Source organism: Anolis carolinensis, unplaced genomic scaffold (genome assembly GCF_035594765.1).
Source record: "Anolis carolinensis isolate JA03-04 unplaced genomic scaffold, rAnoCar3.1.pri scaffold_13, whole genome shotgun sequence".
NCBI classification, from domain to species: Eukaryota; Metazoa; Chordata; class Lepidosauria; order Squamata; family Dactyloidae; genus Anolis; species Anolis carolinensis.
The window spans coordinates 19,112,886-19,137,150 of NW_026943824.1; the positions used below are offsets into that span (position 1 = coordinate 19,112,886).

General features: G+C 38.5%; 1 protein-coding gene across 1 annotated transcript; it reads right to left on the bottom strand.

Annotated features, from left to right (window-relative positions):
• Window positions 1-318: 318 nt before the first annotated feature.
• On the bottom strand, window positions 319-22,788 carry ntan1 (N-terminal asparagine amidase). The gene is made up of 10 exons (XM_062964311.1): window positions 22,568-22,788; window positions 19,087-19,189; window positions 17,435-17,500; window positions 15,048-15,156; window positions 12,263-12,336; window positions 10,641-10,694; window positions 8,262-8,315; window positions 5,605-5,702; window positions 3,652-3,765; window positions 319-2,548 (listed from the first exon to the last, which is right to left on the bottom strand). The coding sequence occupies exons 1-10, from the start codon at window positions 22,646-22,648 to the stop codon at window positions 2,369-2,371; spliced, it is 933 nt and encodes a 310-aa protein (XP_062820381.1). The 5' UTR covers window positions 22,649-22,788; the 3' UTR covers window positions 319-2,368.
• Between the last annotated feature and the right edge of the window lie 1,477 nt (window positions 22,789-24,265).

Genomic DNA, 24,265 nt, shown 5'->3' on the forward strand with positions numbered 1-24,265 from the left:
TGGGGAGAAGATGGCGGGGTATAAATAAAGTTGTTGTTGTTGTTGTTGTTGTTATTATTATTATTATATTTGGTACTAATGTTGGAGAGGGGTTCCTGGTCAAAGTGGTCCCTGGTCTAAAAATGTTTGGGAGCCACTGCACTGAAGAGACTTTAGTAGATTCTGCCAAACCCAAATCCGAATTATAAGGAAACCCTAACAAATGTGAGTCAAAAAACAAAGACACCGGAGATGTGGATTTCTGCTGCGCCATTAGGTAAAGCTTTGGGCTTCCCGGCATATGCAGAATTGTTCCAGAAAAAGAAATACGCACATAAATCCGGTTCAGAACTTTAGATCATGATTATCTTTGCTGGACCCAGGTAAAGATACAGGCATTTGCATAGTCTTGGCTTACACAGAACTCATAGCCAACAGCAAGGAGGTAAAAACCCCAAAGTATACACATCTGCACATGTATTCACGGACATGCCGCTGAGGTTACAAACAAAACGTTTTCTTCACATGCAGAGCTGTTTCACATTCAAATAATCCCTATATATATATAAAAATGTAATGTGCGTTTTTCCCATGGAGTAAAAAACAAAATCACTGAACCAAATCACACCACATTTGGGCACCAAAGACGTAGTCGTCCAATCTATGTCTTTCAACTAAAAAACCTAAAAAAATAGAGATCAAATTACAGAGGATGAGGAAGAGCCGTTCTCCCCCGGGCTGCCAGTCAGAAGGGCTGCCCCCTTTAGCCCCCCTCCTTTGTATAATAGCTTCTGTGGACAGGCAGAGTTCACTTAGGCCTCTTCCACACTGCCTATAAAATACAGATTATCTAATTTGAACTGGAATGAATATGGCAGTGTAGATTCAAGGGCCTTCCACACACCTATATAACCCAGAATGCCAAAGCAGATAATCCACAGTATCTGCTTTGAACTGAATTAATCTTGACTCCACACTGCCATATAATCCAGTTCAGTGTGAATTTTATACAGCTGTGTAGAAGGAACTTCATATAATCCAGTTCAAAGCAAATAAAATAAGAATATAAATGTAATGAGTCCCCCTGGGAAGAAAGGCGGGATAAAAATGATGTAAATAAATACAGTACAGTCTCACTTATCCAACATTCTGAATTATCCAACGCATTTTTGTAGTAATGTTTTCAATATATCATGATATTTTGGTGCTAAATTTGTAAATACAGTAATTACTACATAGCATTACTGTGTATCGAACTACTTTTTCTGTCAAATTTGTTGTATAACATGATGTTTTGGTGCTTCATTTGTAAAATCATAACCTAATTTGATGTTTAATAGGCTTTTCCTTAATCCCTCCTTATTATCCAAGATATTCGCTTATCCAAGCTTCTGCCGGCCCGTTTAGCTTGGATAAGTGAGACTCTACTGTAATATATAAAAATTACTGTGGGATAATAAAACAGAACAATGTAATCTCTTAAATCGGGACAGTAAATAAAGAGCAACACTCTGGAAACGGGAATTCCAGACATGAAACAATCAGGGCCAGCTAACACCTCCCAACATAAAAAAAATTCCCTCAGGGAGAAGGCAACAGACAAAAAAGGAACAACCAGAAATATTGTATATCCACAAGCTTTAGGAAATAACATATACTAACTACCACCAATTCCTCAATACTTTATTTCCCATACCACCACATTTCGCCACAGCAACTCGTGACCGGGCACAGTGAGTGTATTATAAAATAAGAAATATCTGTGAAGGTGGTGGTCATGACTGCTAACTTCTCGACCCCAAGATCAGGGGAAAATTCATTACCTAAAATAATTCAGCACGGGCTCCAGAGGGAAGACTTTCTTGCTGCGGGACACGACTCGATTAAAAAAGCACTTCATCCTGAACAATGAGAGATTGAGAATGCTTGCTTCTGGGAAAAAAATGATGTTGTGGACACTCCACTCAGGATGGACACAGGATGAGATCCAAGTTTGATTCTTCCAGAGAAAGCTTGGAAGACGGCATCGGCATTGAGCATTCCTGGGCACCATGTGCAATGTGCAAAAGATACCTTTTAAAGACTGCATCCAACACAAATCCACAGTTGCAAAGACATCCTGGAAGTTGTAGAGCAAATAATATAAACAAACACGACCGATAGGCTCCCGTCTGGTAGACGTTGCAGCGCAGGAACACTTGGAAGTCGTCACAAATTGTCTATCTTCAGCAATCTTAATTCGGTAAATATATGTTGAGATTCCGCTTTTGATGATACTGGAACTACGGTTTGATGGAGCTGTTCCTAAAGTGAAGCTCGGAGGACGCCCACTTCTTTGGCACGACCGCACTCGGGGGGTTCTCTCGGCTTCGAGTCTTTGAGTCGTCGTCTAGATCTGATCCGCAGAGACCCTCTCCCATAGGCCATCGCTGTTCTTCCTGTAGATCCAGGGTCTCCTGTTAGGGAAGAGGGTCTTGTCGGGAAAAGGATGCTCTTTTAAGTACACGAGAGTGGCCCGGATGTGGGAAACGAAATGAGGGGGTTCGGCGAGCGGCGAAGTGGAAAGATTCTGCAAAGACAAAAATCAGACCATGATCCCTAAACAATCCCTCAATGAAGGACCTTGGGTGGGAGGCATCCCAACACAATAAATATTGTATTATTCTTTCATTTTTTAATACATACTATAAATAAGACATGTGCAGTGTGCAGAGGAATTTATGCATGGTGTTTTCAAACAGTAGTCCGGCCCCACAACAGTTTATTTATTTATTTTTATTTACATTACAGTAGAGTCTCACTTATCCAACATAAACGGGCCGGCAGAATGTTGGATAAGCGAATATCTTGGATAATAAGGAGGCATTAAGGAAAAGCCTATTAAACATCAAATTAGGTTATGATTTTACAAATGAAGCACCAAAACATCATGTTAGACAACAAATTTGGCAGAAAAAGTAGTTCAATACGCAGTAATGCTATGTAGTAATTACTGTATTTATGAATTTAGCACCAAAATATCACGATATATTGAAAACATAGACTACAAAAATGCGTTGTATAATCCAGAACGTTGGATAAGCGAGTGCTGGATAAGTGAGACTCTACTGTATTTATATTCCGCCCTTCTCACCCCGAAGGGGACTCAGGGCGGATCACATTACACATATTAGGCAAACAATCAATGCCTTTTTAACATAGGACAAAGACAAACAACATAGCTCCGAGCGGGCCTCGAACTTATGACCTCCTGGTCAGTGATTCATTGCAGTTAATTGCACTGGCTTGCTCTCCCGTCTGCGCCACAGCCCCAGGCACAGTTAAACCGGCCTTCGACTTCAAACATTTGAGGAGCCCTTGGCTTAAGAAGTAGCCAGAGGGAGAACAGCTCTTCCTCCTCTTTTGTAATTTGGACTTTATTGTTGTAGGGTTTTTTTTGGTTGAAAGACATAGATTGGATGACTATGTCTCTTGTGGCCAAATCTGGTGTGATTCGGTTCAGTGGTTTTGTTGTGTTTACTCCATAGGAAAAACGCACATTACATTTTTATATGCCTGCCATAGATGTGGGCGAAGCGTCAGGAGAGGATGCTTCTGGAACATGGCCAGACAGCCCAGAAAACACGCAGCAACCCAGCGATTCCAGCCATGACAACACAATCCTATAATTACCTGCAATATGTGCTCGTCGTCCTGTTGTAGCCAGAAATCGACATGGGGGAAAGGCATCCAGAAATAAGGCCCAATGCGAAGCTCTTCCTTCCTCGAGTCATAAATGTTAACCATCTATAAAAAGAGGAGGCAAGCTTTCAAAAGGCGGGCGCAGCAAAAACTTCACGAGAGAATCAGAATGCTAGTATCCCAATTCCAATATGCAGTATATACAGGATATATTCAGCCCCGGCTTGTATAGGAGAGCAAGCAGTGCTCTGTACTTGAATACATATACTTAACACACATTTAGATATACATGTGTACATTCATGGGTGTGTAAACATATACAGACCCCCAACAGGAGATTTCCGCTATCAAATCTATCCAAATGTAATGTCATCTTGCTCTTTCCTGTATCTTCAAGTGTGTGTGTATGCGTGTGTGTATACACACACACACACACATATATATACATACACACACACACATATATATATATACACACACACATATATATACACACACACATATATATATATACACACACACACATATATATACACACACATACACATATATATATACATACACACACACACTTATATATATATATACACACACACACACATATATATATATATATACATACACACACACACATATATATATATACACATACACACACATATATATATATACATACACACACACACACACATATATATATACATACACACACACATATATATATATACACATACACACACAGTCTCATTTATCCAACATAAACGGGCCAGCAGAACGTTGGATAAGCAAATACGTTGGATAATAAGGAGGTATTAAGGAAAAGCCTATTAAACATCAAATAAGGCTATGATTTTACAAATTTTACAACAAATTTGACAGAAAAAGCAGTTCAATACACAGCAATGTTATGCAGTAATTACTGTATTCACGAATATATTGAAAAGATTGACTAAAAAAAGTTGACTACTAAAAGGCAGACTGCATTGGATAATCCAGAACGCTGGATAAGCGAATGTTGGATAAGTGAGACTCTACTGTGTGTGTGTATATATATACACACACAAATATACACACACACACACACACACACACATATATATACAGTAGAGTCTCACTTATCCAACATAAATGGGCCGACAGAAGCTTGGATAAGCAAATATGTTGGATAATAAGGAGGCATTAAGGAAAAGCCTATTAAACATCAAATTAGGTTATGATTTTACAAATGAAGCACCAAAACATCATGTTATACAACAAATTTGACAGAAAAAGTAGTTCAATACGAAATAATGCTATGCAGTAATTGCTGTATTTACTAATTTAGCACAAAAATATCACGATTTATTGAAAACATCAACTACAAAAATGCGTTGGATAATCCAGAACGTTGGATAAGTGAGTGTTGGATAAGTGAGACTCTACTGTACTTTCACACGTATATCCACCTAAAAATATGTGTATCTACATATGCTTTTATGTATGTATGCAAACAAAATCCTAGAGTCTGAAACGGTCCCAAGGGCCATCCAAACCAACCCCATTCTGCCATGCAGGGAGACACCATCAAAGCACTCCCAACTGATGGCCATCTGTGTTGTTTAGTTATTTTTATTTATTTTTATTTATTTTTCAAACTTATATGCTGCCACTCCCCTAGGGCTTGGGGCGGCTTACAAGAACCGGCTAAAATCAACAATTTAAAAACATCTTAAAAACATCTTTAAAACATCCTAAAACCACCTTTTAAAACATCAATAACAGAACTCAAAAGCCTGGTGAAACAGGTGTGTCTTTATGCGTGTTTGTTTTGTCTATTTGTTCACAAACAGAAGTATATGTCTATGCACACATAGAGGAAGGCAAAGGCCATCTACAGTATGAGTTACTTCCAACTTTCTCAACCCAAATGCCATTAAGGATCCTGCCAATCTCCCCTCCACTTGCCTTGGCTCCTGTCAATATACTGGCGGAACGCAAATCCTCAGCAGGTCCTCTGTCTGGAAATGTGGCGTGGAAGACTTCTCCAGTTTTAACGTTTACAGCTGGAAAGAATAAACGAGAATGCAGTGAAGGATTCGAAAGGCAGAAGAAAGATATCGTAATGTCAGGCTCTGGAGTAGGTTGCAATGCCTAACTATCCCTTATTTGCTTTTGACATGATTCTGGTATGCTGCAAGTTTTCCGGACTGTATGGCCATGGTCTAGAACAGTGATGGCCAACCTATGACACGCGTGTCAGCACTGACACGCCTAGCCATTTTTGCAGACACACTGCCGCATGCAGATGGATTGGGTGACTAATGTCTTTTGTGGCCAAATTCGGTGTGATTTGGTCCAGTGGTTTTGTTGTTTACTCCATGGGAATTATGCACATTACATTTATATCTATATATATGAAAGAGTGATGGCATCACGGCAACCCACAAAACAACAAAACTACAGGCCCCCCAACCTCAAAATTTGACAACACAACCCATCAACCACGCCTCTAGGTTGATACAACAAAAAGAAAAGAAAAATAAAGTCCTAATTAGAGAGGAATAATTACTTTTATCCAATTGCTGCCAGTTAGAAGGCTAAGCTCCACCCACTTGGTCTCCTAGCAACCCAATAAAAAATAATAAAAAACACTAAAAAAATTGATACAATAAAATACTATAATAACAGAAAATAACTAAAAATAATACAAGAAAATAATAAAATATAATAAATAAAAATATAACTTACAATAAAATTAATTAAAAAATGCAAATAAAGTCAAATAAAAATTACACAACAATTTTTAACCAATACCACCACCACTTTGCCACAGCAACGCGTGGCCGGGCACAGCTAGTGTGTGTGTGTGTGTGTGTGTGTGTGTATGTGTGTGTGTATATATATATATATATATATATATATATATATATATATATAATATCATTCTATTATCATTCTATTATTATTGTAGTACATTATCATTTTATTACCATTATATTATTATACTATTCATTATTCATGACTACATTGAAACTACAATAGAGAGAAATAAGCGAGGAAATTGCAAGAGGTCCCATAGATTGTTGTACATGGAAATAATGGTAGTAAATAGTTTTTGGTTTATTAAATACAGTTATATATTACAATTACAGTAGAGTCTCACTTATCCAACATAAACAGGCTGGCAGAACATTGGATAAGCGAATATGTTGGATAATAAGGAGGGATTAAGGAAAAGCCTATTAAACATCAAATCGATATATATAAATGAGTGATGGCATCATGGCGACCCACAAAACAACAACAAACTACAGGCCCCCCAACCTCGAAAATTGACAACACAACCCATCATCCACGCCTCTAGGTTGATACAACAAAAAGAAAAGAAAAATAAAGTCCTACTTAGAAGGCTAAGCTCCGCCCACTTGGTCTCCTAGCAACCCACTCAGCCCAGTGTTAATAAAAGAATAAAAAATAAAATAAATACAAATAATACAATAACAATAATTAAAAACACTAAAAAAATTAATACAATAAAATACTATAACAAAATAACTAAAAATAATACAACAAAATAATAAAACATAATAAATAAAAAAGATAAGTTACAATAAAATTAATTAAAAAAATACAAATAACGTCAAATAAAAATTCCACAACAACTTTTAACCAATACCACCACCACTTTGCCACAGCAATGCGTGGCTGGGCACAGGTAGTTAGGTTATGATTTTACAAATTAAGCATCAAAACATCATGTTATACAACAAATTTGACAGAAAAAGTAGTTTAATAGGCAGTAATGCTACGTAGTAATTACTGTATTTACAAATTTAGCACCAAAATATCACGATGTATTGAAAACACTGACTACAAAAATGCCTTGGATAATCCAGAACGTTGGATAAGTGAGACTCTACTGTATTACCATTATATTATTATTATACTATTCATTATTCATGACTACATTGAAACTAGAATAGAGAGAAATCAGTGTGGAAACTGCAAGAGGTACCGTAGATGGAAATAATGGTAGTAAATAGTTTTTGGTTTATTAAATACAGTTATATATTACAATTATATATTTTTGTTATTTAAACTATACATATTGTGAAATTATGGGTTTTTTTCTCAAAGTGACACACTACCCAAGTCATGCTAGGTTTTTTGGTGAATTTTAACACACCAAGTGCAAAAGGTTGCCCATCATTGGTCTAGAAGCATTCTCTCCTGACGTTTCGCCCACATCTATGGCAGGCATCCTCAGAGGTTGTGAGGTCTGTTGGAAACTAGGCTAGTGGGGTTTAAATATCTGTGGAATGATGTCCAGGGTGGGAGGAAGAAAGAACCCTTGTCTGTTGGAGGCAAGTGTGAATATTGCAATTAGCACTGAATGGCCTTTCAGTTTCAAAGCCTGGCTTCTTCCTGCCTGGGGGAATCCTTCTGACCAGAGAAGTCAGCCATAGCAGAGCACCTGATGAACCAATCTGGACACAGCGTATTATTTGAGAACACATCAGAAAAACAAGTGAACAAAACCAAGGAAGAGGCAGAACTTCTTCACGCCTTTCTTAATTGGCTACTTTTGTAGATTAATACCACCAAATCTGAACGCTACTTACCAATTCCATATAAAAACGGAAAGTGGTTGCCTTTTTCCTGCCGGTCATTTAAATCTGTTATTCAAAGGAAAGGACAGAATTGTTGAATTTGTCAGAGAAAATAATAATAATAATAATAATAATAATAATAATAATAATAATAATTATTATTATTATTAACTGCATTTCTATACCGCTTTTCTCACCCCTGGGGGGACTCAAAGCGGATTACAACATAATAAATGGCAAAATTCAATGCCTTACAAATACATAAAAATATATCACGTATCTAAATAAAATACATACAACTGTAGATTAAAACTATAAAAACATCAAACATAGGCATATGCATGAAACATGCAATTAACATAGACATTCCTCCATGCCTGATCCAGACACTATTCTCCCATTGATGCAGCTTAGAATCACATTGGCTTTTTCAGCTGCTGCATCACACTGTTGGCTCATGTTCAGTTTGTGATTTACTAGGTCCCTTTCACATATATTATTGTGGTCAACCCAAATGTCATTTGTTCTGTATCTGTGCATTCCGTTTTTAATGGCTAAGTATCATACCGTACTTATTATTATTATTATTATTATTATTATTATTATTATTATTGTTGTTGTTGTTGATGTTGTTATTATTATTACGTTTATTGGGTTGCTGTGAGTTTTTCGGCCATGCTCCAGAAGCATGGACCAGGGTTGTTGTGTGTTTTCCGGGCCAGGAGAGAATACTTCTGGAACATGGCCATACGGCCCAGAAAACACGCAACAACCCTGTGATACCGGCCATGAAAGTGTTCGACAACACAAAAATGGACCAGTTGGAGACAGGCAAAAATCAGAATGAAAAGAGCAAAAGAGAAGAGAGAAAAATACAGTATGATTCTGTGACCAGAAAAACAACCGAGAGCCACTTGTCATCATTGGTCAAGCAGATGAGAGGAGACATTGGAGGGGAGGATAATAATAATAATAATAATAATAATAATAATAATAATAACAACTATTTTATTTTTATATTTTTATTATTTATTAGCGACATTTATATCCAGCCGTTCTCACCCCGAAGGGGACTCAGGGCGGTTTACAAGTATATATACATGCAATATATTATATTATACAACTATATTGCAATACAGTAGAGTCTCTCTTATCCAACATAAACGGGCCGGCAGAATGTTGGATAAGCAAATATGTTGCATAATAAGGAGAGATTAAGAAAAAGCCTATTAAACATCAAAATAGGTTATGATTTTACAAATTAAGCACCAAAACATCATGTTAGACAATGTATAACAAACCCGTATACGACAAATTTGACAGAAAAGTAGTTCATAACACATTGCTATGTAGTAATTGCTGTATTTACAAATTTAGCACCAAAATATCACGATATATTGAAAACATTGACTACAAAAATGCGTTGGATAATCCAGAACATTGGATAAGTGAGACTGTACTGTATTATTAGTAATATTGCATGTAATATAAATATACAATTATAATACTGAATTATAATTATTATTACATTGTATTACATCATAAAAATATTATTATTAATATAATAATATATAATCATCATCATCATAATACAATATAAACAGTGTCATCATAATCTATAATTGTTCAGCAGTATCATATCACACATCCAAAAACAAACAAGGCATTTCTCATATAACCTGGGCACCGCCGGGGACCCAAGCTAGTAATATAATAAATCCTAATAATAATCATACAGTAGAGTCTCACTTATCCAACACTTGCTTATCCAACGTTCTGGATTATCCAACGCATTTTTGTAGTCAATGTTTTCAATATATCGTGATATTTTGGTGCTAAATTCGAAAATACAGTAATTACTACATAGCATTACTGTGTATTGAACTATTTTTTCTGTCCAATTTGTTGTTAAACATGATGTTTTGGTGCTTAATTTGTAAAATCATAACCTAATTTGATGTTTAATAGGCTTTTCCTTAATCTCTCCTTATTATCCAACATATTCACTTATCCAACGTTCTGTTGGCCCGTTTAGCTTGGATAAGTGAGACTCTACTGTAATAATCATCACCATAATACAATATAAACAGTGTCATCATAATCTGTAATTGTTCAGCAGTAGCATATCACACATCCAAAAACAAACAAGGCCTTTCTCATATAATGCGGGCACCACCAGGGACCCAAGCTAGTAATATAATAAATCCTAATAATAATAATAATAATAATAATAATATCATATAATAGAATAAACCCTAACCCTGCCTCCATCTCCCCACAGGGACTCGGGGCGGCTAAAATGGGGCCAAACCCAAATTTCACAATAATACAAATTTCACAATAAGCAAATTAAAACTACATTCACAATAAAAACATTAGAAATAATTTTACCTGTCACACAGAAAGTCACTAAATGGATGCTGTCCTGCAAGCTGTCAAAGGCTCCTAGGAGTAATAACAGATGAAGATGATGCAAACTATAAGGAAATACTATTTATTTTATTATCATATTTACTCGAATTTCATGCGCCATCGAATCTAACGTGCAGCTCAATTTTCAAAACCCTGAAAACAAAAAAAGTGTTTGCTGCCACATGTCATGCGCACACAATGGGCAAAAGGCGCACTCTTTGTAATTTGGCCCAAAAAAGTATGCATTACATCTGCTTCCTGCAAAAGTGTTAGGACACCAAAGCTTCTACCGTTTTGAGCCTCCTCTGCCGAAGGACGCTCACGCCGCACCAAACTACAAATCCCAGCATCGCAAAGCATTGAGCCGTGGCCATTCAATGAGACATCCTCACAACCTCTGAGGAAGCCTGCCACAGATGTGGGCGAAACGTCAGGAGAGAATACTTCTGGAACATGGCCATACAGCCCAGGAAACATACAACAACCCTGTGATCCCGGCCATGAAAGCCTTCGACAACACATCAAATAAACACTGCATTTAGCAGTATTCATATACCATCAGTCCCAGAGACAACAGAAGCTTTTGGTCAGCCCAAGTTTCACAGACCACAACAGGTTATAAACACCAGCCTATAATCCATTGTTTTACATCAGAGGCAAAAGACTTTCAAGGATTCCAGAGAGATGACTGCAACCATCAAAATCTCCTTTCGTGTATTAGAATTAGGAGATTTTGATGATTGCAGTCATCTCTCTGGAATCCTTGAAAGTCTTTTGCCTCTGATGTAAAATTATAGAATCATATAGAATTATAGAATCGTAGATAGAGTTGGACGAGATCTCACGGGGGGCCATCCAGTCCAACCGCATTCTGCCGAAAAGCAGGAAAATCTCATTCAAAGCACCCCCGACAGATGGCCATCCAGCCTCTGCTTAAAAGCCTCCAAAGAAGGAGCCTCCACCACAGTCCGGAGCAGAGAGTTCCACTGCTGAACAGCTCTCATAGTAAGGAAGTTCTTCTTGTTTTAAGCTATCTTACAATAGTCCCGGGTGGAGTTAGACTTTTGTTCTTCCTGTTTTCAGTAGACCCGTTTTGGTTAACTTTCATGTTGCCTAAAGTGCTGCCGAGTAAAGCCAGACACAACAGTTTTCCCAAAGCCTTGGGCCTGCCATCATAGCGGTCATTTAGCACCACGTAAATAAGGTTATTTACGGTACCGACTACCACAAAAAACTGCACAAAAAAAGAGGAAATCAGTCAGTCGTCAAGGACACTTCCATTCTAAACATCAATAGGTTCATCAATCTGGCCATCACTCCAAACCATAGTTAAGCAAATCATCTGAGAAACAGTTCCATCAAGCAAATGAAGGCGTGTGAAAAGATAATAGATACTTAGCAGACTTAGCAAAAGGTATGTAAAATTTACATGGATTTGTCCAATTAATGTGTTTAACTCAAGCATCAGTATTCGCTTCTACATTATTTTGAGCTCTTGCTGATGACCCAGACTGAACACCAATGGGTTGTATAAATTAAACTCAGACCCAATCAGAACCCGATGTTTGACGGAGAGAACATGAAAGAAAACGTGGACTTACTAAGAAGCTGGTTGGTAAGTTGCTGGGATAAATGCCTATCGTCATTGAACCCTCCAACCAGGTGTACCTCCAACCTAAACAAACAAGCAGAGCTAAGAATGGGTTCATTTATGATTTTAGCAGAACAATCGAAACTCTAAGCTTGACTTGAGAAGGATCGCATCGCTATCTCAAAGGCAACAGCACATCACTTTGTGTCTTTAATCTGCTTGTGTGAAAGAACATTAAAAGGAATTAGAAAGCTCCTTCTATCAATTCCAATTCCACTCAAATCCCACCAGTATCGAAATTAGGGCATATCGGGGCTACGTGCCAAGTTGGGTCCAGATCCATCATTGTTTGGGTTCATAATGTGCTCTGGATGTCAGTGAACTACAACTCCTATCAATCCCTCCAAAAACCTCCAGCATTTTTATTGCTCACGGGGGCTCTGTGTGCCAAGTTAGTTCCAGGTCCATCATGGGTGGAGTTAATAATAATAATAATAATAATAATAATAATAATAATAATAATAATAAAACTTTATTTATACCCCGCCACCATCTCGTGCTCTTAGATTGTCCTGGGATGTATAGTTCAGCGTGCTCTTAGATTGCAGGTGAACTATACATCCCAGGACCTACAACTCCTATAAATTATGATAAATTATCCCCGAACCTCTCTAATAGGTTCAGTTGCTGATCAACTCCTCTGTTGGCTGTGAATAGGAAAGGGTTATGGGAGAAGCAGTGGGCGGGGTCATGCTAATTCCACATCAAGATAGAGTCAGAAACACTGGGGTGTCTGTGGTGGAGGTAAATCAGAAAATCTAGGATGAAATTGTCCCCGTAGGAAAGCCTTCACTTGGGTGGTGGGCAGGATGGAGTTTGTGGAAGACATGGGCAGGGCTCTTGGACATACATGTTCATAGTGCTCGCCATAACCTGCAATGTCATTGGAGGGAGAGACATTGGTGTCTCCCGAGTAGTGAGAGCTATAGCGGTCTGTGGAAGTGGACACCACGGCCACACACATATACTGTATATCCTCGAGTATAAGCCTAGTTTTTCAGCCCTCTTTTTAAGACTGAAAAAGCCCCCCTCAGCTTATACTTTTATATTGTTTTATATTGCTATTGTTTTTATTCAGGCTTGGCCCCATGTAAGCCGCCCTGAGTCCCCTTTGGGGAGATAGAGGCCGGGTATAAAAATAAAGTTATTATTATAAAGTTATTATACTCGGGTGAGGGTCCTGGTTGGCTTGCATTTGGGTCAGCTTATACTCGAGAATATATGGTACATTTATTATTTTTCTCTATTATTGTTGCTACTATTACACTTATTTTACTCCATTATTATTATTATTATTAAGACATTTATTATTTCAGTCTGATATTATTATTGCATTTATTATTTTACTCTATTTATTATTACTTGTATTATTTTCCTATATTATTTATTATTATTATTCCATGTATTATTTTACTCTATTATTATTAAAAGGATACATAAGCACTTTTACATTGAAGAAGATGACAATAATGATTTGATCAGAGTTGGACAGGCTTATGTTAATTTTGAGCTTTATGTAGATATTCGAAAACATTTAACCTACTGATGCCTCAATTGATGTAATTTTATTGGTATCTATTTTTATTTCTGAAATTTACCACCCTCGGCTTATACTAGAGTCAATGTTTTCCCAGTTTTGTGTGGTAAAATTAGGTGCCTCGGCTTATATTCGGGTCGGCTTATACTTGAGTATATACGGTACATATTTTCACTTTTATTATGTGTATAGATGTTGCTGTCATTTTTGCAAACAGTTATTGTTATTGTCATAGTGAATAATAACAAACATGTATTTATTCAACTCCAAATCTATTTTTAACCCATCTTTCCTTTGCATCCTCACAAAGGGCATCCATATGGGAGGAGGGTTGGATTTATACGTATTTATCAAATAATTATTTGATAAATGTGGCTGGGCTTTTTTGCAATTGGACAGGGGTCCCCAAACTAAGGCCTGGGGGCCGGATGCGGCCCATCGAAGCCATTTATCCGGCCCCCACGGCACAAGGGCAGAAGGGGGTTGGGCTAAATGACCCAAAGGGTCTCTTCTCTTACAACCATTGTTGTTGTTGTTGTTGTTATTATTATTATTATTATTATTATTATTAACATTGAGGCTGGGTGGCCATCTGTCAGGGGTGCTTTGCTTGTGCTTTTGGTGCACAAAGGCAGAAGGGGGTTGGACTAAATGGCCCAAGGGGTCATCTTCCAACCCTCTTTTATTATTATTATTATTATTATTATTATTATTATTATTATTACATTGAGGCTGGGTGACCACCTGTCAGGGGTGCTTTGCTTGTGCTTTTGGTGCACAAAGGCAGAAAGGGGTTGGACTCAACGGCCCAAAGGGTCTTTTCCAATCCTCTTTATTATTATTGTTGTTGTTGTTATTATTAATTATTATTGCTCAGTGGCCAACTATAGTTATTATTATTATTATTATTATTATTATTACATTGAGGCTGGGTGACCATCTGTCAGGGGTGCTTTGCTTGTGATTTCGGTGCACAAAGGCAGAAAGGGGTTGGACTCAACGGCCCAAAGGGTCTTTTCCAACCCTCTTTATTATTATTGTTGTTGTTGTTATTATTAATTATTATTGCTCAGTGGCCAACTATAGTGGCCTCCAACGGTCCGAAGGATCATGAACTGGCCCCCTGTTTAAAAAGTTTGGGGACCCCTGCAATTGGAACTAAATCCCCTAAAAGGATAGTTTAAGAAAAAAAACTGACCTTCCACATTCTGTGTTAGAAGAAAGCATTTTGATTGCATTCATCATTAACAGGACTTCCATTTCTGTATCTGACCCATCGCAATGCGTCAGGCACGTCGCTCCACTACCTGGGAAACACAGAGAGAAGAACAGGCTTGAAATCTATGACATTTACAAGCATTATTATTATTATTATTATTATTATTATTATGACATAGCAAACAAGATAGATACGCTGGATTATTATTATTATTTTACTATGACACAGCAAACAAGACAGATATGCTGGATTTCATATCACAAAATTACAAGTCGAACACTTCCTAAGTGTCTAGGACTGTGTGATGTATTATTATTATTATTACAAGCATTATTATTATTATTATTATTATTATTATTATTATTAGAGACATTTATATTCTGCCCGTCTCACCCCGAAGGGGACTCAGGGCAGCTTACAAGTTATATGTACATACAATAAATTACCGTATATACTCGAGTATAAGCCGACCCGAATATAAGCCGAGGCACCTAATTTTACCACAAAAACACCTGGGAAAACATGAGCCGAGGGTGGGAAATTTCCAAAATAAAAATAGATACCAATAAAATTACATTAATTGAGGCATCAGTAGGTTAAATGTTTTTGAATATTTACATAAAGCTCAAATTTAAGATAAGACTGTCCAACTCTGATCATATCAGTATTCTCGTCTTCTTCAATGTAAATGTGCTTATGTATCCTTTTAATAATAATAGAGTAAAATAATACATGTAATAATAATAATAATAAAGGAAAATAATACAAGTAATAAATAGAGTGAAATAATAAATGTAATAATAATATCAGAGTGAAATAATAAACATATTATTAATAGTAATAATAAAAATAGAGTAAAATAATAAATGCAATAATAATAATAGAGTAAAATAAATGTAATAGCCACAATAATACAGAAAAATAATAAATGTACCATATATTCTTGAGTATAAGCTGACCCAAATATAAGCCAACCAGGACCCTCACCCGCATATAAGCCGAGGGGGCTTTTTCAGTCTTAAAAAAAGGGCTGAAAAACTAGGCTTATACTCGAGTATATACAGTATATTATTGGCATAGCACAATATAAACATTATATATTACTGTATTGTACTATACCACTATATTGAAATCAGTAATACTGCGTGTAATATATAATATACAATTATAATAGTGTATTATTATTATTAAATTTATTACATAATATTATTATCAATATTATATGTATATACAATACATATATTGTATGTATTGCCTTTGTTTGGGGACCGTTGTATTATCCGATCACCAAACATACCCACTTTGGTTACTCATATGAGGATTGAATGAAAAGTAATGCCTTCACCTTCGTTACTTGGGTTTGGATGGGAATATTTTAATAAAGCAAACACATAAATAATCTTTAGAATGTGCTCTTTAACTACCACTAGTCACTTTTCTACATGATTACAGACAATTAGATCCATTTCTGCCAATGATGAACAAGTTTTCTGAAGTCGTCACGGAAGAAGTCGACACTCTGCAACCAGCATCTCACAGTCTCCATTGTGCACAGATCTTCCGAGAGCCAAGCAAAGCAATAATGTGACCCACACGTTCTTGTGAAATGTTGATTATGCTTTAAATTTCTCTCTGAGTGATACGACGATCGTCCTGAATCAATCTGTCAACCTTTTGCTTGCGAAACTCGGTGGTTGCTGTCACAGGGCGTCCAACTCTTTGTTTGCCACCTCAACGTCCTTAAACTTACTCGCCCAACGATGTACAGGACTCACATCAACACAATCACCACAAACAGCTTGGATTCTCGGATGAATCTCCTTTGAGGTGACACCTTCTGAGGTCAAGAATTCAATGACTGCACGTTGCTTAAGTCGCATTAACCAACCGTCTGCGCAGGGTTCCATACTTGGCACTTCAACAACACAACAGGCTTCCCCGTCTGCTCAGGGTTCCATACTTCGCCCTTTAACAACACAACCGTCCAATGCTAAGGCTTCCCAGTCTGTGCAGAGTTCCATACTTCACACTTTAACAACACAACCGTTCAATGCTAAGGGTTCCCGCCAAAAGGAACTGTAGAGGAGAGTCTCCTGAACAAGCCAGTACCTGCCGCAGACCAGTTGAGGATTTACGAAGGTGGAGGCATTACTTTTCATTCAACCCTTGTAGTTTTTAAACAATTGCCAGTCGTTTGTTTTCTTGTTTTTCCCTGACTGATTGATATTAAATAGGTAAGCCAGTCAGCAATGTTAACAGATCCACAGATTCCCTGCATTAGTTCTACACCAGTAAGACATTCCTTGCAACTCCACACTTATCACTGAACCACAACAAGGAAAACAACAACAACAACAAATAGGTACCTGTGTGCCTGATTACTACTATGTGGCAGGTAGTTGCATCATCGGATCCAAGGATGGAAACAGAACCTGTTGGTAAATGGGGAGGAACAAAGATAAGATCCACTGTGATGAGTCCCTTTACATTCATGAGGGTTAGGGCTGGCATGGGGCAGAGGCCCAAACAGCATAACTAGACAAAATAAACAACAACATAACACAAATCACAACATAAAAAGATAAAAACAGTAATACAATATGAAACAAGAATATTGTAACAGTTAAAAACCAGTCAACTAAAACAGAAATACAAGGATAAAAAATTAAATTTAAAACACATAAATGGTAAGGACATAATAAATACAGGATAGATTATTTCAATAATGGGCAAACTTTTGCACTTGGTGTGTCAAAATTCACCAAAAAACCTAGCATGAATTGGGTGGTGTGTTACTTTGAGAAAAAAACCCATAATTTCACAATATGTATAGTTTAAATAACAAAAATATATAATTGTAATATAAAGCTGTATTTAATAAATTAAAAACTATTTACTACCATTATTTCCATGTACAATAATCTATGGTACCTCTTGCAGTTTCCACGCTGATTTCTCTCTATTCTAGTTTTAATGTAATCATGAATAATGAATAATATAATAATAATACAATAGTAATACTATATTAATATACTGCAATAATAACAGAATAATAATAGAATTATACACACACACACACACACACATAGTAGAGTCTCACTTATACAAGCTAAACGGGCCGGCAGAAGCTTGGATAAGCAAATATCTTGGATAATAAGGAGGGATTAAGGAAAAGCCTATTAAACATCAAATTAGGTTATGATTTTACAAATTAAGCACCAAAACATCAGGTTATACAACCAATTTGATAGAAAAAGTAGTTCAATACGCAGTAATGTTATGTAGTAATTACTGTATTTACAAATTTATCACCAAAATATCAGGATGTATTGAAAACATTGACTACAAAAATGCATTGGATAATCCAGAATGTTGGATAAGCGAGTGTTGGATAAGTGAGACTCTACTGTATATATAAATGTAATGTGCATAATTCACATGGAGTAAACAACAAAACCACTGGACCAAATCACACCAAATTTGGCCACAAAAGACATTAGTCGTCCAATCAATCTGCATGCGGCAGCGTGTCAGCAAACATGGCTAGGCGTGTCAGTGCTGACACGCGTGTCATAGGCTGGCCATCACTGGATTATTTAAACCATCTGGAGCTGATTTGCTAATCACTTCTGTGCTTAAATCAGTGGTTCTCAACCAGATATAATTATGGAAGGCAATGGTTTCAGTTGTTAGACTGAATAACCTGTTATTTCTGATTTGTTAGGAATATTCCCCCCATTGTATCCTCACTCCCTTTGGGGACATGGTGGCGGGATAGAAAAATTAAGTATTATTATTATTATTATTATTATTATTATTATTATTATTATTATTATTATTTCCATAGTTATAAAGGCCATTTTCCAAAAGTTCCTCCAAATGCCAGCCCAGGGAGATGCGACAATGGTTAGGAGTGATTACGACCAGCGAGTGCCCCACAATCTGAAGCCACAAACCATCAACACTGGAAGTGCCAGACCCACAAATGAAGAGGGACCCTCACTTGAGGCCAACTTACCATCCCGAGGAGTGGTGGCTGCAAACTCTCTCTGCTGGACGTAGAGGAGCCCTTTGGGGCCCACCAGGCGAGCGGGTTGGCTTCGGAGACGCCTGGCTTGCTCCTGATGGTTAAGAGAAAAAGAAGAAAGGGATTGAAAATACAAGTACAGTAGAATCTCACTTATCCAACATAAATGGGCCGGCAGAACGTTGGATAAGCGAATATGTTGGATAATAAGGAGGGATTAAGGAAAAGCCTATTAAACATCAAAGTAGGTTATGCTTTTACAAATTCAGCACCAAAACATCATGTTATACCACAAATTGGACAGAAAAGGTAGTTCAATACAAAGTAATGCTATGTAGAAATTACTGAATTTACGAACTTGGCACCAAAATATCACGATGTATTGAATACATTGACTACAAAAAAGCGTTGGATAATCCAAAACGTTGGATAAGCGAGTGTTGGATAAGTGAGACTCTACTGTATTTTGTGAAGGCTTTTCAATGAGTCTCCATCAATTCAACATAGTTTGTGGGACAAAAAAATGAAGTTTTTGGAGTTGGAAGTTTCGGCTTTCAAAGCAAGGGGTGCACAATTAAATAGGAAATAAGACTTTAAAGTCAGGAACAGAACATTTTACTAAATTTTGCTACATATGGGCGGGAACGGAATTAGCCCCAGCTCCTGCCAAGCTAGCAGTTCAAAAACATGCAAATGTGAGTAGATCAATAGGTACCGCTCCGGTGGGAAGGTAACAGCGCTCCATGCAGTCATGCCAGTGGCCACAGGACCTTGGAGGTGCCTACGGACAACGCCGGTTCTTTGGCTTAGAAATGGAGATGAGCACCAACCCCCAGAGTGTGAGTAGATCAATAGGTACTGCTCTGGTGGGAAGGTAACGGCGCTCCATGCTGTCATGCCAGCGGCCACATGATCTTGGAGGTGTCTACGGACAACGCCGGCTCTTTGGCTTAGAAATGGAGATGAGCACCAACCCCCAGAGTCAAACATTACTGGACTTAACATCAGGGGAAACCTTTACCTTTACCTTAATACAGTATACTAATAATAACACAATATAATACATATTGTAATTACATAATACCGATATATATATATATATATATATATATATATATATATATATATAAAACAATAATATATAATATTATAATATATTGTATATGCATATAATATTAATAATAATATTTTGTAATACAATATAATACTAATAATAGAATGTAATAATGTTAATTATATACTATATATTACATGTAATATTAATAATAATATTACAATATATTGATATAGTACAATGTAGTAATTTATTGCCAGTATTGTGCTATGCTAATAATATAATATTGTATGTAAATTTAATTTGTAAGCCGCTCTGAGTCCCCTTCGGGGTGAGAAGGGCGGGATATAAATGTATCAAATAAATAAATAAATAATTGTATATTATATATTACTAATAATAATAATACCGAAAGGTCCCAGGTTCAAATCTTTGGCTTAGAAATGGAGATGAACACCAACCCCCAGAGTGTGAGTAGATCAATAGGTACTGCTCTGGCGGGAAGGTAACGGCGCTCCATGCCGTCATGCCAGTGGCCACATGACCTTGGAGGTGCCTACGGACAATGCCGGCTCTTTGGCTTAGAAATGGAGATGAGCACCAAGCCCCAGAGTGTGAGTAGATCAATAGGTACTGCTCTGGCGGGAAGGTAACGGCGCTCCATGCAGCCATGTCAGTGGCCACATGACTTTGGAGGTGTCTATGGACAACGCCGGCTCTTTGGCTTAGAAATGGAGATGAGCACCAACCCCCAGAGTGTGAGTAGATCAATAGGTACTGCTCTGGCGGGAAGGTAACGGCGCTCCATGCAGTCATGCCAGTGGCCACATGACCTTGGAGGTGCCTACGGACAATGCCGGCTCTTTGGCTTAGAAATGGAGATGAGCACCAAGCCCCAGAGTGTGAGTAGATCAATAGGTACTGCTCTGGCGGGAAGGTAACGGCGCTCCATGCAGCCATGTCAGTGGCCACATGACTTTGGAGGTGTCTATGGACAACGCCGGCTCTTTGGCTTAGAAATGGAGATGAGCACCAACCCCCAGAGTGTGAGTAGATCAATAGGTACTGCTCTGGCGGGAAGGTAACGGCGCTCCATGCAGTCATGCCAGTGGCCACATGACCTTGGAGGTGTCTATGGACAACGCCGGCTCTTTGGCTTAGAAATGGAGATGAGCACCAAGCCCCAGAGTGTGAGTAGATCAATAGGTACTGCTCTGGTGGGGAGGTAACGGCGCTCCATGCAGTCATGCCAGTGGCCACATGACTTTGGAGGTGTCTATGGACAATGCCGGCTCTTTGGCTTAGAAATGGAGATGAGCACCAAGCCCCAGAGTGTGGGTAGATCAATAGGTACTGCTCTGGCGGGAAGGTAACAGCGCTCCATGCAGCCATGTCAGTGGCCACATGACTTTGGAGGTGTCTCTGGACAACGCCGGCTCTTTGGCTTAGAAATGGAGATGAGCACCAAGCCCCAGAGTGTGAGTAGATCAATAGGTACTGCTCTGCTCAAATTATTTAATATTTGTATAGAATGTAACTAGGTATTTTCGAGCCTGGTTGTTTGGCTGGGTGTTTTCATATGGCCATTATTATCATGTATGTACGCTGAACTCAATCGACAGATTTTTGAACTGAACACGCCTACCTGTATTTTATAATGTGTTTTATGAATACTGATGTAAAGTTAATAATAATTTTTAACTGATTTATATTGCACTGTATAATTTTTATATATGCATTTTATTGTAAGCCGCCCCGAGTCCCGTTGGGTGGGAAGGGCGGGATATAATAATAATAATAATAATAATGATAATAATAATAACAACTTTATTTTTATACCCCGCCCCATCTCCCCGAAGGGACTCGGGCCGGCTTACATGGGGCCTTGCCCGATAAAAACAATCAAAAATCAACAATACAACAATAAAACAATTATACCAATAAAACATCAATCATCAGTAAAACAATCGATAAAATCGACATAAAACATACAATATTAAAACAGGAGAATAGTTCATAAAACCCAGTACGGAATGGGCCGGAATGGGAAAGGTACAATATTATTTATTGTAATAAATAAATAATAAATAATCAATAAAATGATCAATAAAATGTTCCTTCTCTAAGGAGAGCTGTTCAGCAGTGGAACTCTCTGCCTCTGCGTGCGGTGGAAACTTTGTAACAGAGACTCGGAGGACATCTGTCGGGGGTGCTTTGGTTGTGCTTTTCTTTTGGACTCCAACTCCCAGAATTCCTCACGGCCTCAGGCCCCTTCCTTTTCCCCCTCAGCCGCTTAAGCGGCTGAGGGGGAAAAGGAAAGGGCCTGAGGCCGTGAGGAATTCTGGGAGTTGGAGTCCAAAACCCCTGGCGGGCTAGGCCCAGGCCTGCTCGATTTCCCTCAGCCGCGGCCTTGCTTACCTCCAGCCCCCGGTGAGCGAAGGCCAAGGCCCGGGGCCGCTGCGAGGGCTCCACCCGCTGCCCGTCCACCAGCAAAGGCATCTCCCCGAAGAGCCAAGCCAGGGCCCGCCAAGGAAACGAGCCAACACCCGGCCAAAGGCGGCGGCGGAGACCGCGGCCTAGCTCTTCGTCCACTCTCCTCAGGCCGAAGAGCAGAAAAGCTCACCGGAAGCGGAAGACGGGTCCTAGAGGCGCCCGAGAGAAGGAAAAAGGAGGAGGCGGGACTTGTGACCGGAAGTTGTGAAGACAAGGCTTCTCAAGCAAGCCTTGTGAAGGAGGCCACGCAGAAAACAAGGGGGGGTTCCAGGCAGGAAACAATCAGGGCCAGCTAACACTTCCCAACAAAGGATTCCCCCAGATAAGAAGCTTTAATAATAATAATTTTATTTTTAAAGTTGGGAGCAAGCCAAGGTGTTTTGGACTTCAGCTTGGTTGTGAAGAAGGCCACGCAGAAAACAGGGATTCCAGACAGGAAACAATCAGGGCCAGCTAACACCTGCCAACAAAGGATTCCCCCCAGGTAGGAAGCTTTAATAATAATAATAATCTTATTTTTAAAGTTGGGAGCAAGCCAAGGTGTTTTGGACTTCAGCTTGGTTGTGAAGAAGGCCACGCAGAAAACAGGGATTCCAGACAGGAAACAATCAGGGCCAGCTAACACCTGCCAACAAAGGATTCCCCCCAGGTAGGAAGCTTTAATAATAATAATAATTTTATTTTTAAAGTTGGGAGCAAGCCAAGGTGTTTTGGACTTCAGCTTGGTTGTGAAGAAGGCCACTCAGAAAACAGGGCGGTTCCAGGCAGGAAACAATCAGGGCCAGCTAACACCTCCCAACAAAGGATTCCCCCAGATAAGAAGCATTAATAATAATAATTTTATTTTTAAAGTTGGGAGCAAGCCAAGGTGTTTTGGACTTCAGCTTGGTTGTGAAGAAGGCCACGCAGAAAACAGGGCGGTTCCAGGCAGGAAACAATCAGGGCCAGCTAACACCTCCCAACAAAGGATTCCCCCAGGTAGCAAGCCAAGGTGTTTTGGACTTCACAACTTGGTTGTGAAGAAGGCCACTCAGAAAACAGGGGGGTTCCAAACAGGAAACAATCAGGGCCAGCTAACACCTCCCAATAAAAGGATTCCCCCAGGTAGGAAGCTTTGTTAGCAAGCCAAGGTGTTTTGGATTTCAGCTTGGTTGTGAAGAAGGCCACTCAGAAAACAGGGCGGTTCCAGACAGGAAACAATCAGGGCCAGCTAACACCTCCCAACAAAGTAATCCCCCAAGCAGGAAACAGCCAGATTTTGAATCTGCAAGGCCATTCAATGCTAATCCAAGTGGCCAATTGCAACATCCACACTTGCCTTTTTCTCTCACCTTGGGCATCATTCCACAGGTAGGAGCCCCCGGTGGTGCAGTGGGTTGATTATCATTGATTGCTATTTTTTAGTGTAACATTTTGTTTTCTGTAACAATCTATTTTTATATCGTTATTTATTTATTTATTTACTACATTTATATCCCACTCTTCTCACCCCGAAGGGGACTCAGAGGGGCTTACGAATCAAATGAACATACAATATCTTATTAGCATAGCACAATATAAACATTAAATTACTATATTGTACTATATCATTATATGGTAATATTATTAGTAATATTACCTTAT